Raw genomic sequence first — 13241 nt, 5'->3', positions numbered from 1 at the left:
AAATGGTTATGATCGATTTTCTTTGTCAATTAAAAAAAAAAAAACGATTTTGCCTTTCTTGTTCATGAATCTATGATTTTTTCATAGTTTCTCTTTTGATTTTCAGAAACTTTTGTTCTAGATTAGATGCATATCTATACAACATGTGGTCTTTGGGAATTAGGTGCAACTACGGGATGGATTTTTTCGGCTGATGGCAAAGGGGGTAGGCTACTGTTAGTGGAATCAAATTGTACTTTAGATGAATTAAAAAGGATGGTTTTGGAGGATTTTGGTATGGAAGAAGAAATCATAGCCGATTTGGAGTTAAGTTATCTACCTGCTGAGTTGATCAATACTTCAGGATGTCCACCTGTGATCATTGCAAACGATCGTCAGCTTCATAATTTTGTTCGATTTGTTCAAAAGAGTGCTTCTACTCGATTGTGTGTCACATGTAAAGCCAAGGCTGAGAATCCGAATAAAGAAGCCTTTGATCTTAACAAAACCGCCAGCTGATCCATGTACTCATGAAGAGAAAGAAAACTTGTTTGACAGTGGGGGCGAACCAGCTCCTGTGTATGCTGAGACGCAGGGGAAGAAGAAGAATGAAAAGCGGAAAGGAGTCGCAGTTGACGAGGATGGGGACTATGATGCTGATACCATGATATCTGAAAAAGAGAACATACATAAAAAGTCAAATTTTTCTCTGCTCCATGTTGTTAAGGTCGGACAATTTTTTAAGAACAAAACTTTGTTGAAGGCGACTTTCAAGATGTGTGCAATGAAGCATAACTTTGACTACCAGGTTATCAAAACGGATAGACAACTTTGGTATGTTAGATGTGCGGATAATGCATGCGATTGGGGTGTTCGAGCAGAGTGTCTGAAGGATTCTACATATTTCATGATCAAGAAGTATGTCGGTAAACATACATGCGCACCTTCAAGCAAAACCAAAGCGGGTAAGACTGCTTCAGCAAAAACTATAGGCAGTCTGATTATGCATAAGTATGTAGGCGTCAAGGAAGGGCCGAAATGTAATGATATCATACAGATTATGCGTAGTGATCATGGATGTGAGATCTCAAAATCTTTAGCATGGGATGCGCGTGAATATGCGATCAGTGCAGTTAGAGGTATTCCAGAGAGAAGTTATGGGAAAATTCCAAAATACTTGCACATGCTGAGAGAGGCTAATCCAGGTACACACTCATCCTATGAGATTGACGGAAATGAGAATTTCCGTTACCTATTTATTGCATTTGCGCAATCAATAAGAGGATTTAACAGAGTCATGAGACGGGTTATTGTGATCGATGGGACATTTTTGAAGAATAAATACAAAGGAGTTTTACTGGTTGCAACTGCTTTAGACGGAAATTCAAATTTGCATCCTATTGCGTTTGGAATAGTCGACTCAGAGAATGAGCGTTCTTGGGAATGGTTTATGAGACAACTTAAGGTTGTCATTGCAGATGATCATGATTTGGCTTTTATTTCAGACAGACATGGGTCTATCGCCAAGGCAATTGAAAACGTGTATCCATCAGCCAGACACGGGATTTGTATTCATCATTTGTTGAATAATGTGGTCACATATTTCCATGGGAAAGGACTTGCTGGGTTGGTTTCAAAGGCATCCAAGGCTTATCGAGTTTCTGAGTTTGAGAAGACATTTGCTACTGTGTGTAATATCAGTCCGGCAATTGGAGATTACCTTAGAGAAGCGGATGTGCAAAAATGGGCTAGATGTCAATTCCCTGGATACAGATACGACATAAGGACAACCAATCCTGCTGAATCTATCAACTCTGCTTTGCGTTCACCGAGAGAGTATCCAGTCATCCCTTTGTTAGACAGTATCAGGGAAATGTTGACACGGTGGTTTTATGAGCGTAAGAAACTGAGTTCAAACCATAAACATCCTCTGACCAAAGATGTAGAGAAGAAGATAGACAGGAGAATCGGGAAAGGCTCCACATTTGTAGTTTACCCTGTCAGTGCTGGTCGATTGCTTGTTAGAGGTGATAAATTCGACTGCTTAGTTGGAACTCAGTAAGAAGTCGTAGGAGTGAAGACCCCAATGGAACGCATAGGAGAACCCCTCGAAAATGTAGCTGTTCTTCTTACCCAACTTCTTCCTAACCTTCTCAATGGAACTCAGTAAGAAGTCGTAGGAGTGAAGACCCCAATGGAAGTTCTGAAGCTTCTCAAGAGTCCATCACCAGCTTGATGACATATGAGGGATGTTCACCTTCTCATCTCTCCCCATCACCACACCCATTATCACACACAAGTAGATCAACCTCATCCTATCACGCCGAGACCAGCTGTGAACTTCTTGTAGATGCACCTTTTTGATCGACTGCAAGGTGATCTTACCACCTGTCCTTAGTAGTTCACTCCAAAATCCGCCATCACTTTTCCATTTAAGTACGTCACAGCTACTTTCCCGCGAGATCTTGAGGCCTGTCACAGCGTGGTACTCCTGAAGCGAAAACCGGAGAGGCTTCCTCGCAAATACAAACCACTTCTCATGCATCTTCGAGGTAATCAGCTGCTTACACAAGAAGCTATACACCAATTTCCCCGAAAACTTGAGGTTATTTTCCGCAATCGCCATGATATGTTTGAAAACAGGATCTATCTTGACATCATCGTACTCCGCAGGCATAGCTTTCTTCAGATCTCTGATAAGTTCCATGCGGCAGCAGTTATTGATCTTCTTCACCTGAGGTTCTAAACCCTCTGCATACACTCGCTTAGGTAGCTCTAACTCCATATCTAGAAAAGACAAAAAAATTGATTCTAGTTAAAGACTGAAATTGATTGAAGCAGAGACAAACACAAGAAATCTGTTAATCAAAGTAAGCCAATTCACAATCAATAAACCAGCCCATGATAAACGAAATCAATTCACAAAAGAAATCAGTTAATCAAAGTAAGCCAATTCACAATCGAAATCTGTTCATATAATCAGTTAACAACACTTAAAATCCTAAGAAACGAACATAAAAAGAGTAACCCAAATGAAGAACTCAAACACAGAGAAATGCAATAAAGAACCGGATAAAGAAAGAGAGAAATGCTAGCTTCAAACCCGAATGAAGAACTCAAACCGCTTGACATATGAAGTATCGAGAACATACCTTATGTTCTAGCAATGTCGGAGAAAGAGAGAGGCGGGGAGGTTGAAGCCAAACTCGATTTCACCAATGACCAAGAGAAGTTCCGAAATCGCCTTTGTTTGTCGAGATATCCAGAGATCCATAGAAAAGTATTAGAACAAGAAGGAGAAAGGAACAAACTTTATGACTGAAATTGGATGGAGAACGTTGGTGTTTACCTTCAATATGTAGGAGAAGACAAAGGATTCCACCGGTAGGAGAAGAGAAACGGGTTCCACCGGTGGCGTCTGCACTCGCCGTTGATTTCACCGGAGAAGACGCAATCGCCTTCGTCGTCGCCGTAGAGAGAGGCGGAGAAATTGTTTTAATTATTAGGGTTACGGAAAAAAAACAGAATGGTTTTAATCCCTTTGTTTTTCTTTTTTATTCGACAACCATTTAAACAAATTGATTTTCATATTTTTTAAATACAATTAATCATTTATAATGGGATTAGTTTAAGGTTAGTTTTGGTATTATGAAGAAAGTTATACTATAGAGACAACTTTAGATTGAATTTATACCATAGGGACAACCATTCTGTTTTTTTATTCTGTTTTGGCAATTTTCCCATTAATTGTTTGCATCAAAGAAAATTTTTTTTAAAAAAAACAAATATTAGGATTAATTTGCTTTCCATATTTTCTTTTCATTTGTCTTTATTATCATATCATATTGATTCATTTCGTGTTTGCATTGAGAAAACCAAAAGAAAAATAATTTTTGCATACTTTATTTCATTTCGGTTCGTAATTGCATATTTTCTCGGTTTAGTTTAAATTGCATTGTGCACTTGATTTATTTTGGTTCGACCAGACCTTCCCATTTCTTCACTTGATCTTTGAGAGTGTTTTGAGGAAGCCATGGTAGGAGAAACACACGGCCAATGTCAGATGGCCAAACAGAACCAACATTTGACAGCTTTGCAAGAGGTTGATCTGATTGCACAGCTGAGGAAAAGAAAGAAGGCACAAGGCCAACGTCCACAGCCAGGAGAAAGGAGATTTGGAGATGCTCCAGAGGCTGTCTATGTCGAGCCCAAGCCACCAGATCCTTCAAGGATCAATCAAACCCCAACTTCTCAAACCCACAAACATCATGTTGTTAATTCTCAATTTAATTATAACTCTTTTGCTGATAAAATTAAACTCTTTACATTTTCAGGAAAAAGAGGTTATCTAATATGGGAGAGGAACCTTGATGAATGGTTTCACTACAACAACATCTTGAAGGAAGAGAGGCTTGCTTATGCCATTGAACAACTTAGAGATGATGCCTTTGAATGGTGGGTACAAGAAGAAGGTGATAGATGGTTTTACAAAGAGCCAACTATCAAAACAGGGAGAGCTCTTAAGGAAGTCATGAGATATGAGTTTGCACCAAAGATTACAGGTTCTTAAATCCAGGAACTATATCCAAGGAGGTATCCAACTCATGGTTCCAAAGAAGCAAGAAAAGATGTACCAAAAGAAGGTAATAGAAGCTTGATCCATCAAGACCAGATTCGGCCAAACCAGAAGCCCACGGTTTTCTATGATCAAAACCAAGCTATTGAGGTCCCAAAGACCATGGAGGAGAAGAAGTTTGTCAGCCAAGACACATTGGCCAGACACAAAGAAAAACCAGACCAACTGATTTTTCAAGAAAAGGCCAAGGTAAGTCCTATACTTGATAAATTTGTTTGTAAATCATCTCCCACTGGTATGAGTCACTTGTCTTTATCCAATGATGATAAGACAGGTCCTGAAGTTGAGAAAGACACGATCTCAAAGTCCTTGTTAGATTTAAAAGTTGTTCATGATTTAAGTCCAAGGAATGATGAGATTTTAAACCCAAAGAAAGAAGAGGCATCAAGCCAAGGTAAGTCTTCTAAATTTAAAGATTTAAAAGATCAGACATGTTCTAGATGTCATAAACGAGGACACTTTGCTGTAGTTTGCCCTACTAAGAAAGCATTGATAGAAACATCACTAGAAGAGAAAACAGAATTATCTATGAAAAGTGATAGTTTTATTCAATCTGATTTATTGGTTCCACCATTCAACCCATTTGTGGGTTAGCCCCCCTGTGCCTACAACATTTTGGTATCAGAGCTTAAGCTCCTGACTCAGGTGATATCTATCCTTGCATCGCATACTTGCTTGCATTTGTTTTTTCCATTCATAAACCGAAAATCCATAAAACTGTTTCTTTTTGTTTCAAGTTTTGTTCCTGCATATTTTTGTTCTTGCTGTTCATCATACTTTAAAGCAACGAAAAAGAAAAGAAAAAGTTTTGTTTGATTCATTTAAAATTGAAAATCCCAAAAGAAAAGTGTTTGCATTCATTAGTTTCCATAAAAGAAAATCCCATAAAAAGTGCTGTTTTGAATTTGATTCCTTTTCATTTGCATCCATAAATTTAAAAGCCAAAAGAAATCATCCTAGTTATTGTTTCATATCATATTAGTTGGTTCATTTCGTGATTGCATCAGAAAAGAAAAATAAAATATTTTCAAGCTTAGTTTATAACTTTTGCATAAGTGGTAATTAATGGAAAAATTGCCAAAACAGAATAAAAAAACAGAATGGTTGTCCCTATGGTATAAATTCAACTTTGTCCATTTTATCTCCCTTTTACCCTTTATTTCTGAAACTTAATAAAATAAATAGTTTTATGAATCAAAAAAATTATTAAAATTATAAACTATTAATGGAACACCAATATACACAAGGACATATTTTTTATTTTTTCAAAAACTTGATAAATAGAATTTCCAATTTGCGTTCTACTAAAAGTAGAATTCATCTTCTACGGAAATTGGGTTAGTAGAATGCAAAATCCAGAATAAACATGTACATCTACTTGTTTTGGAACATAAAAACTACTTTTGATTCAATATCTAAATATGGGGAATGCGAATTCTACTAATTGTAAAGATATCTATGTTTCTGAAAAATGCAGTTTCTACTTTTAACAAGTATTCTAACATTTATCGAACGTGAAATCTGAGAACTACACAAACGTCTAAAGAAGGTAGAAATTACATCTATATTATTAAAACTGAAGTACCTTTTAGTACTGTTTGGAAACATGGATAAAACATAAATGAGAATTATTTAGAAACAAGGATAAAACATAAATGAGAATTGTTTGGAAACATGGATAGCAGATTAATTACTTTTTTTTTATTTACACATTTAGTCATTGCATTTATTATAAATTATATATTTTCTTTTTGTATTTTTTATTTATAGATTCTGCCACTACATTTAAAAATAATTTAAATTAATTAATTACAATGGTTGTTGTTTCTTTATAGTGAAAAAAAAAACTAAAATATATAGTATATCTTATATAAAAGAATTTTAAATATAGTATTACTTTATTTAGTTTAGTCAAATATAAAAATTTCGAGAGTTCAATTTTCAAGAAAATAAAATATCATAAAATTAATAATAATTCATAGAAAACTAAAGCAAAAATTAAATTTTAGGCATGTTTTCCTTAACAGAAAAACAACAGGTCAATATATGAATTATACAATTAAATCAAATTACATTAAGTTATAAAAAATGATATAATATTATGTACAAATAAAAAAAATTATTATCAAACATCTCTATTATAAGATAATATATTTTATTCTATTTTTTTAACGGATTTATTATGATATTACAATTATGATATGAGAAAGATTACATAGACGATTCTACTCTATATGTACACTACAAAACATAAAAAATATATATGGAATTTTTTAATCAAACCAATGATTTATGATTTTATGTTAAACACAAATTAAATCAAACACCCGCACGGGAGTGCGGGTCAAGTTCTAGTCTATCTTATTAAAACTCAAGTACAAAAAGGGTTTGTTTGGAAACTTTGATATCTATGTTAAAAGAGGATTGTTTGGAATCTTGGATTGTAGTGTTAAAAAGAGATTTAGCCAATACATACCTGTATTTTTTAAGTCCATCGACTAAATTAAAGTTTTTGGGTGTAAATTTATCATTCTTATCTCCTATAGCCCAACTAATTAAAAAAATAAATCCCCCAAAAATCGACTCCCTCTAACAAATCAAATATTACCCTTTTTTTTTCTTTTCTTCATCATTTTTCCCCACGTAAAATGCACACAATAAATAATTGATTGATTAGCAAGATATTCTAAAAATACAAAATTAAATGTAACTTCCCTAATTTGTTACCATCTTTTACGGAAAAAAAGTTTATAGTATCTAGCATTGAATAAGAATATACGACTGTGTAAAATAAAAGAAGAGAAAATATTGGTCATATACCTATCCTCACCATAAATTACGATTAACCTAGATTACTTCACCCATCTATATATATTGACACTACAATTATAGACTTCCTATCCACCTCTTACGGCAGACATGTCAAATGAAAAAAAAATGCGTCTTATTAAAGATCTCAAACCTTACCGAGAGGAATGGCGTCTAACTCTCAAACTGATTCATTCTTGGAAACAATTCACCAGTTTTGGAGGAGATTTTCAATGGAAAGCTGGGACCCAAATTTCTCATTGGTATGTGAAAGATGACACTGAGACATGCAAATTAACGCTTCTCGACACTGTAGCTACAACAATTATTGGTAGCAAGGCTGTTGAACTCTGGGATGGTTCATTTGATGAGGTAATTTTACTTTTACATTTTAATATATTGGCTAATAGTTGAATGTATTAACCAGCTAAATTTGCTTTTATGTGTAACAGATGAAGACCCAAAAATACATCCTATGCCTGTTCAAGACTTGACTGGTAAATATTTTTGTTTTGATTTAGCCATAACCAGTGACAATGTAACAAACGGATCTGACACTTTTAAAGTCTCTGAGGTATGGTCTGGAGATTATATTCAGAGAATCGAATCAATCTCAGAACCAGTTTCATTAATTGAGACAATGTCGTCAACTCTATCTGGTGGAGATGTAAGTGATAGAACCCTCCCTATGTTATCATATTGTACTACTTTATGAAGCATGCGGCTTACATTAATATTTATGTTCAAATTAACATAATGTGTTTTTCATATGTTTTTAGTTTCCTGGGATAGATGGTATCAATGAGAACTCATCTGAAGATTTTTCAACCCCAAATAACAAGCATAAGGAAGATGACTGTGATCAAATGGACATGACATCCACTTCAAATAGGTTATGCACAAAGATCATAAAGAAGGAGAAGACAAAGACTGATTAGTGATGATTTGGCCACCTAATAAAGAGTTATTTTGCTGTGATTTTTAATTTATTGTTTTATGACTTTGGTTTTGGTTTTTTATATTTTCCTGATGGTTTTGTTACATTGATATGTCTTGGAATGATAGACTCACTGTATACACGTTTATTTTTCTATATAAATTATAAATTGATTCTGTTTTTGAATTTGTTCCAAAAAAAAAAAAAAAAAAAGATTCTGTTTTTGAATGCAGGTTTCAGACTTCAGCATAATTGGTTTCATGTGATGGTTGAAGAAGAGATTTGGCGTTGTTGTCAATCTATATTTCATCTATTTATTAAACACTTGATTCAAATAAGTATGCATTAGCTAGAGTTTTAGACAAGACATACTCTATTTATTCTGCTATTTTCAAACAATTAAGTGTTAAATTTTTCTACTATTTTTTACACAATCATTCACAATATTAACAAATATATTCTTCAATCAATCAAGTTAAAAGCTACCAGATATAGTTAAACCAACAAAATAACTTGATCGAAATCCTAGATACTGCTAAGTTGCTTTCATCTAATGAAAAAGCCAATTGATAGTTCATTCACCTAATAGCTAAAATAAATAATGGAATTTACTAACTGTGTTTTGTAATCTGAAGTGTGGTCGACAAATGTGTTGTCTAAACTTGGAATCAGAGTCTGGTCTTCGTTCTCCAAAAGTTTGAAATCATGCAAATCAAATAACACATATATATTATTTACAAACCACCATACACAATGAATTGAGAAAGAAGAATAATACATGACAGTGTATTTGTTACCTCATATGCGTACAGACCATAATAAAATTTGGGAACTTTATCTCTGTGTATCATCTGCCTAATAGAAAGATTCATCCTTTGCTCCGTTGATCTCTGCAAGGTGATTAAATCTGCACATTTATTCGTATTTACAGAGATATTAGACAAACACACAAATATGAAAGTTCCCAACTGTGAGGACATGAAAAACCTTAGAGATCCTCAATTCTGATTCACTGGATTCAAAATTTCGAGTTTTTGTTTCATTACGAACGGTATATTATTTGAGACGATCCATCTTGAACACACAATTCCATTCATCCTCACTGATTCATCATCCTCTGCTTTCATTGCTGGTTGCATGTTTCAAGCTACAGATTAGTCTCCAATCTACAACGATCTCTCATAGTTAATATAAATATAAATATGAAACAAACAAAAAATCAATACATCTAAGTAACCAGATCTCATAATCGAAAGGGAAATATATGTAGACTAACTTTGAATCACTTAAGTATTTTAAGGTTAGCAGAGACAAAGAGATTGAATCCTCGCTTTCCTCATAAAAAAATCGCTCCTTGATTTGATCTCGGATAAAAAGCAGCACCGTGGTAAAGAGATGAACGGAAAAAATGAAAATTCCCCTTTGCTTCAACGACAAAAAGGAAGCATACTCAGAAGAAAAAAAAAAGATTAGGTTTGTTTGCAAGCTTTTTTTTCCCGGACTAATCTGTTTGTTAATTAAAATTGGGCTTAGGTTGGACCTTTTGTTTAAATGTTTGCATCTATGGCCCAATTATTTAACTCATACATTACATGTACAAAAGTGATTAGTAAAACTTATAAAATTTTATATTACGATGTATATATTGAAATAATATGGAAATATGTTACATTGCTATGTAAAAAATTACAAAATTGTTTATTGAATTTCAGATTTTAATATAATTTCTATTCAAATAAATATATTAAAAAACTTTATATGAACTGCTTAAACAAAAAAAATCAATATAAAAGTACTCTACATTTGAGTTCTAAAATCATTTCGTTTAACAACTAAATAATAGTTTTGAATTGAGATGGTATAAAACAAAGCAAGAGAAAAGAGAAAAAGTTTACAAAAGACACTCTATGTTAAGAAGACTTATTAGAAAGAAATTTTTACTAAGATAGATAAATTCAATAATTACATACAAATAATCTATAGTCAAAGAAGTTTTTACTAAGATAGATACATTCAATAATTACAAACAGATAATCTATAGTAAATATAGTATTATCTAAATTAGTTTAGTCAAATATAAATATTTAGAGGATACAACTTTCAATAAATAATTTTTTTATTAATAACATTTCATATAAAGCAATTTTTAAATATTAAAAATTCTAATATGGTTTTAAATTTAGAAATAAATAAATAAAAAGTAACTGATAAATATATTCTCAGTCCAATTTAATACAATTTCGATTTTTATACATTTGTAGAGGGGGTTTGAATCGGACTATCTTCTTTCCGGCAAAGTTTGTAGGAACCTAAAAGCATGTAAATGTAAATAAACTATATGTCTAAGAATATCATTAAATAGTTTTAAAATACAAAAATAAAATTCAAAACCCGCGCGGGTGCGCGGGTCAAAATCTAGTTCTATATTATTTTCATGGTTCTACGCATTGTATAAGGTGTCTTCTACTAATAAAATCACCTGTTTTTGGCGAAAATAAAGGAAAGTCAGTTAACAAAATATTCTAAAAATATTCTAACTTCCTAAAATGGTTATGATCGATTTTCTTTGTCAATTTAAAAAAAAAAAACGATTTTGCCTTTCTTGTTCATGAATCTATAATTTTTTCATAGTTTCTCTTTTGATTTTCAGAAACTTTTGTTCTAGATTAGATGCATATCTATACAACATGTGGTCTTTGGGAATTAGGTGCAACTACGGGATGGATTTTTTCGGCTGATGGCAAAGGGGGTAGGCTACTGTTAGTGGAATCAAATTGTACTTTAGATGAATTAAAAAGGATGGTTTTGGAGGATTTTGGTATGGAAGAAGAAATCATAGCCGATTTGGAGTTAAGTTATCTACCTGCTGAGTTGATCAATACTTCAGGATGTCCACCTGTGATCATTGCAAACGATCGTCAGCTTCATAATTTTGTTCGATTTGGTCAAAAGAGTGCTTCTACTCGATTGTGTGTCACATGTAAAGCCAAGGCTGAGAATCCGAATAAAGAAGCCTTTGATCTTAACAAAACGCCAGCTGATCCATGTACTCATGAAGAGAAAGAAAACTTGTTTGACAGTGGGGGCGAACCAGCTCCTGTGTATGCTGAGACGCAGGGGAAGAAGAAGAATGAAAAGCGGAAAGGAGTCGCAGTTGACGAGGATGGGGACTATGATGCTGATACCATGATATCTGAAAAAGAGAACATACATAAAAAGTCAAATTTTTCTCTGCTCCATGTTGTTAAGGTCGGACAATTTTTTAAGAACAAAACTTTGTTGAAGGCGACTTTCAAGATGTGTGCAATGAAGCATAACTTTGACTACCAGGTTATCAAAACGGATAGACAACTTTGGTATGTTAGATGTGCGGATAATGCATGCGATTGGGGTGTTCGAGCAGAGTGTCTGAAGGATTCTACATATTTCATGATCAAGAAGTATGTCGGTAAACATACATGCGCACCTTCAAGCAAAACCAAAGCGGGTAAGACTGCTTCAGCAAAAACTATAGGCAGTCTGATTATGCATAAGTATGTAGGCGTCAAGGAAGGGCCGAAATGTAATGATATCATACAGATTATGCGTAGTGATCATGGATGTGAGATCTCAAAATCTTTAGCATGGGATGCGCGTGAATATGCGATCAGTGCAGTTAGAGGTATTCCAGAGAGAAGTTATGGGAAAATTCCAAAATACTTGCACATGCTGAGAGAGGCTAATCCAGGTACACACTCATCCTATGAGATTGACGGAAATGAGAATTTCCGTTACCTATTTATTGCATTTGCGCAATCAATAAGAGGATTTAACAGAGTCATGAGACGGGTTATTGTGATCGATGGGACATTTTTGAAGAATAAATACAAAGGAGTTTTACTGGTTGCAACTGCTTTAGACGGAAATTCAAATTTGCATCCTATTGCGTTTGGAATAGTCGACTCAGAGAATGAGCGTTCTTGGGAATGGTTTATGAGACAACTTAAGGTTGTCATTGCAGATGATCATGATTTGGCTTTTATTTCAGACAGACATGGGTCTATCGCCAAGGCAATTGAAAACGTGTATCCATCAGCCAGACACGGGATTTGTATTCATCATTTGTTGAATAATGTGGTCACATATTTCCATGGGAAAGGACTTGCTGGGTTGGTTTCAAAGGCATCCAAGGCTTATCGAGTTTCTGAGTTTGAGAAGACATTTGCTACTGTGTGTAATATCAGTCCGGCAATTGGAGATTACCTTAGAGAAGCGGATGTGCAAAAATGGGCTAGATGTCAATTCCCTGGATACAGATACGACATAAGGACAACCAATCCTGCTGAATCTATCAACTCTGCTTTGCGTTCACCGAGAGAGTATCCAGTCATCCCTTTGTTAGACAGTATCAGGGAAATGTTGACACGGTGGTTTTATGAGCGTAAGAAACTGAGTTCAAACCATAAACATCCTCTGACCAAAGATGTAGAGAAGAAGATAGACAGGAGAATCGGGAAAGGCTCCACATTTGTAGTTTACCCTGTCAGTGCTGGTCGATTGCTTGTTAGAGGTGATAAATTCGACTGCTTAGTTGGAACTCAGTAAGAAGTCGTAGGAGTGAAGACCCCAATGGAACGCATAGGAGAACCCCTCGAAAATGTAGCTGTTCTTCTTACCCAACTTCTTCCTAACCTTCTCAATGGAACTCAGTAAGAAGTCGTAGGAGTGAAGACCCCAATGGAACGCATAGGAGAACCCCTCGAAAATGTAGCTGTTCTTCTTACCCAACTTCTTCCTAACCTTCTCAATGGAACTCAGTAAGAAGTCGTAGGAGTGAAGACCCCAATGGAAGTTCTGAAGCTTCTCAAGATCCATCACCAGCTTGATGTACATATGAGGGAT

The 13241-nt window shown here is 34.5% G+C and overlaps 3 protein-coding genes and 2 long non-coding RNA genes across 5 annotated transcripts; 3 read left to right on the top strand and 2 right to left on the bottom strand.

Annotated features, from left to right (window-relative positions):
- Positions 1 to 255: 255 nt before the first annotated feature.
- On the top strand, positions 256 to 2041 carry LOC117130171. The gene is made up of 2 exons (XM_033283209.1): positions 256 to 354; positions 443 to 2041. The coding sequence occupies exons 1-2, from the start codon at positions 256 to 258 to the stop codon at positions 2039 to 2041; spliced, it is 1698 nt and encodes a 565-aa protein (XP_033139100.1).
- Positions 2042 to 2203: 162 nt separating this feature from the next.
- Positions 2204 to 3748, bottom strand: LOC117130170. Its single transcript, XM_033283208.1, has 2 exons — positions 3132 to 3748; positions 2204 to 2766 (listed from the first exon to the last, which is right to left on the bottom strand). Exon 2 carries the CDS (start codon positions 2762 to 2764, stop codon positions 2204 to 2206), a length of 561 nt encoding a protein of 186 aa, XP_033139099.1. The 5' UTR covers positions 2765 to 2766; positions 3132 to 3748.
- A 3905-nt stretch (positions 3749 to 7653) lies between these two features.
- Positions 7654 to 8782, top strand: LOC108870362. Its single transcript, XR_001956876.2, has 2 exons — positions 7654 to 7795; positions 7876 to 8782. It is a non-coding gene; the product is annotated as an uncharacterized LOC108870362 (long non-coding RNA).
- A 281-nt stretch (positions 8783 to 9063) lies between these two features.
- LOC117130172 lies at positions 9064 to 9554 on the bottom strand. Its single transcript, XR_004453628.1, has 2 exons — positions 9348 to 9554; positions 9064 to 9267 (listed from the first exon to the last, which is right to left on the bottom strand). It is a non-coding gene; the product is annotated as an uncharacterized LOC117130172 (long non-coding RNA).
- Positions 9555 to 11159: 1605 nt separating this feature from the next.
- Positions 11160 to 12944, top strand: LOC117130169. The gene has a single exon (XM_033283207.1). It carries the CDS (start codon positions 11160 to 11162, stop codon positions 12942 to 12944), a length of 1785 nt encoding a protein of 594 aa, XP_033139098.1.
- The last annotated feature ends 297 nt before the right edge of the window (positions 12945 to 13241 follow it).

The sequence above is a fragment of the Brassica rapa genome, unplaced genomic scaffold, assembly GCF_000309985.2.
Source record: "Brassica rapa cultivar Chiifu-401-42 unplaced genomic scaffold, CAAS_Brap_v3.01 Scaffold0341, whole genome shotgun sequence".
NCBI lineage: Eukaryota > Viridiplantae > Streptophyta > Magnoliopsida > Brassicales > Brassicaceae > Brassica > Brassica rapa.
This window is presented reverse-complemented; position numbering and strand designations above follow the sequence as displayed.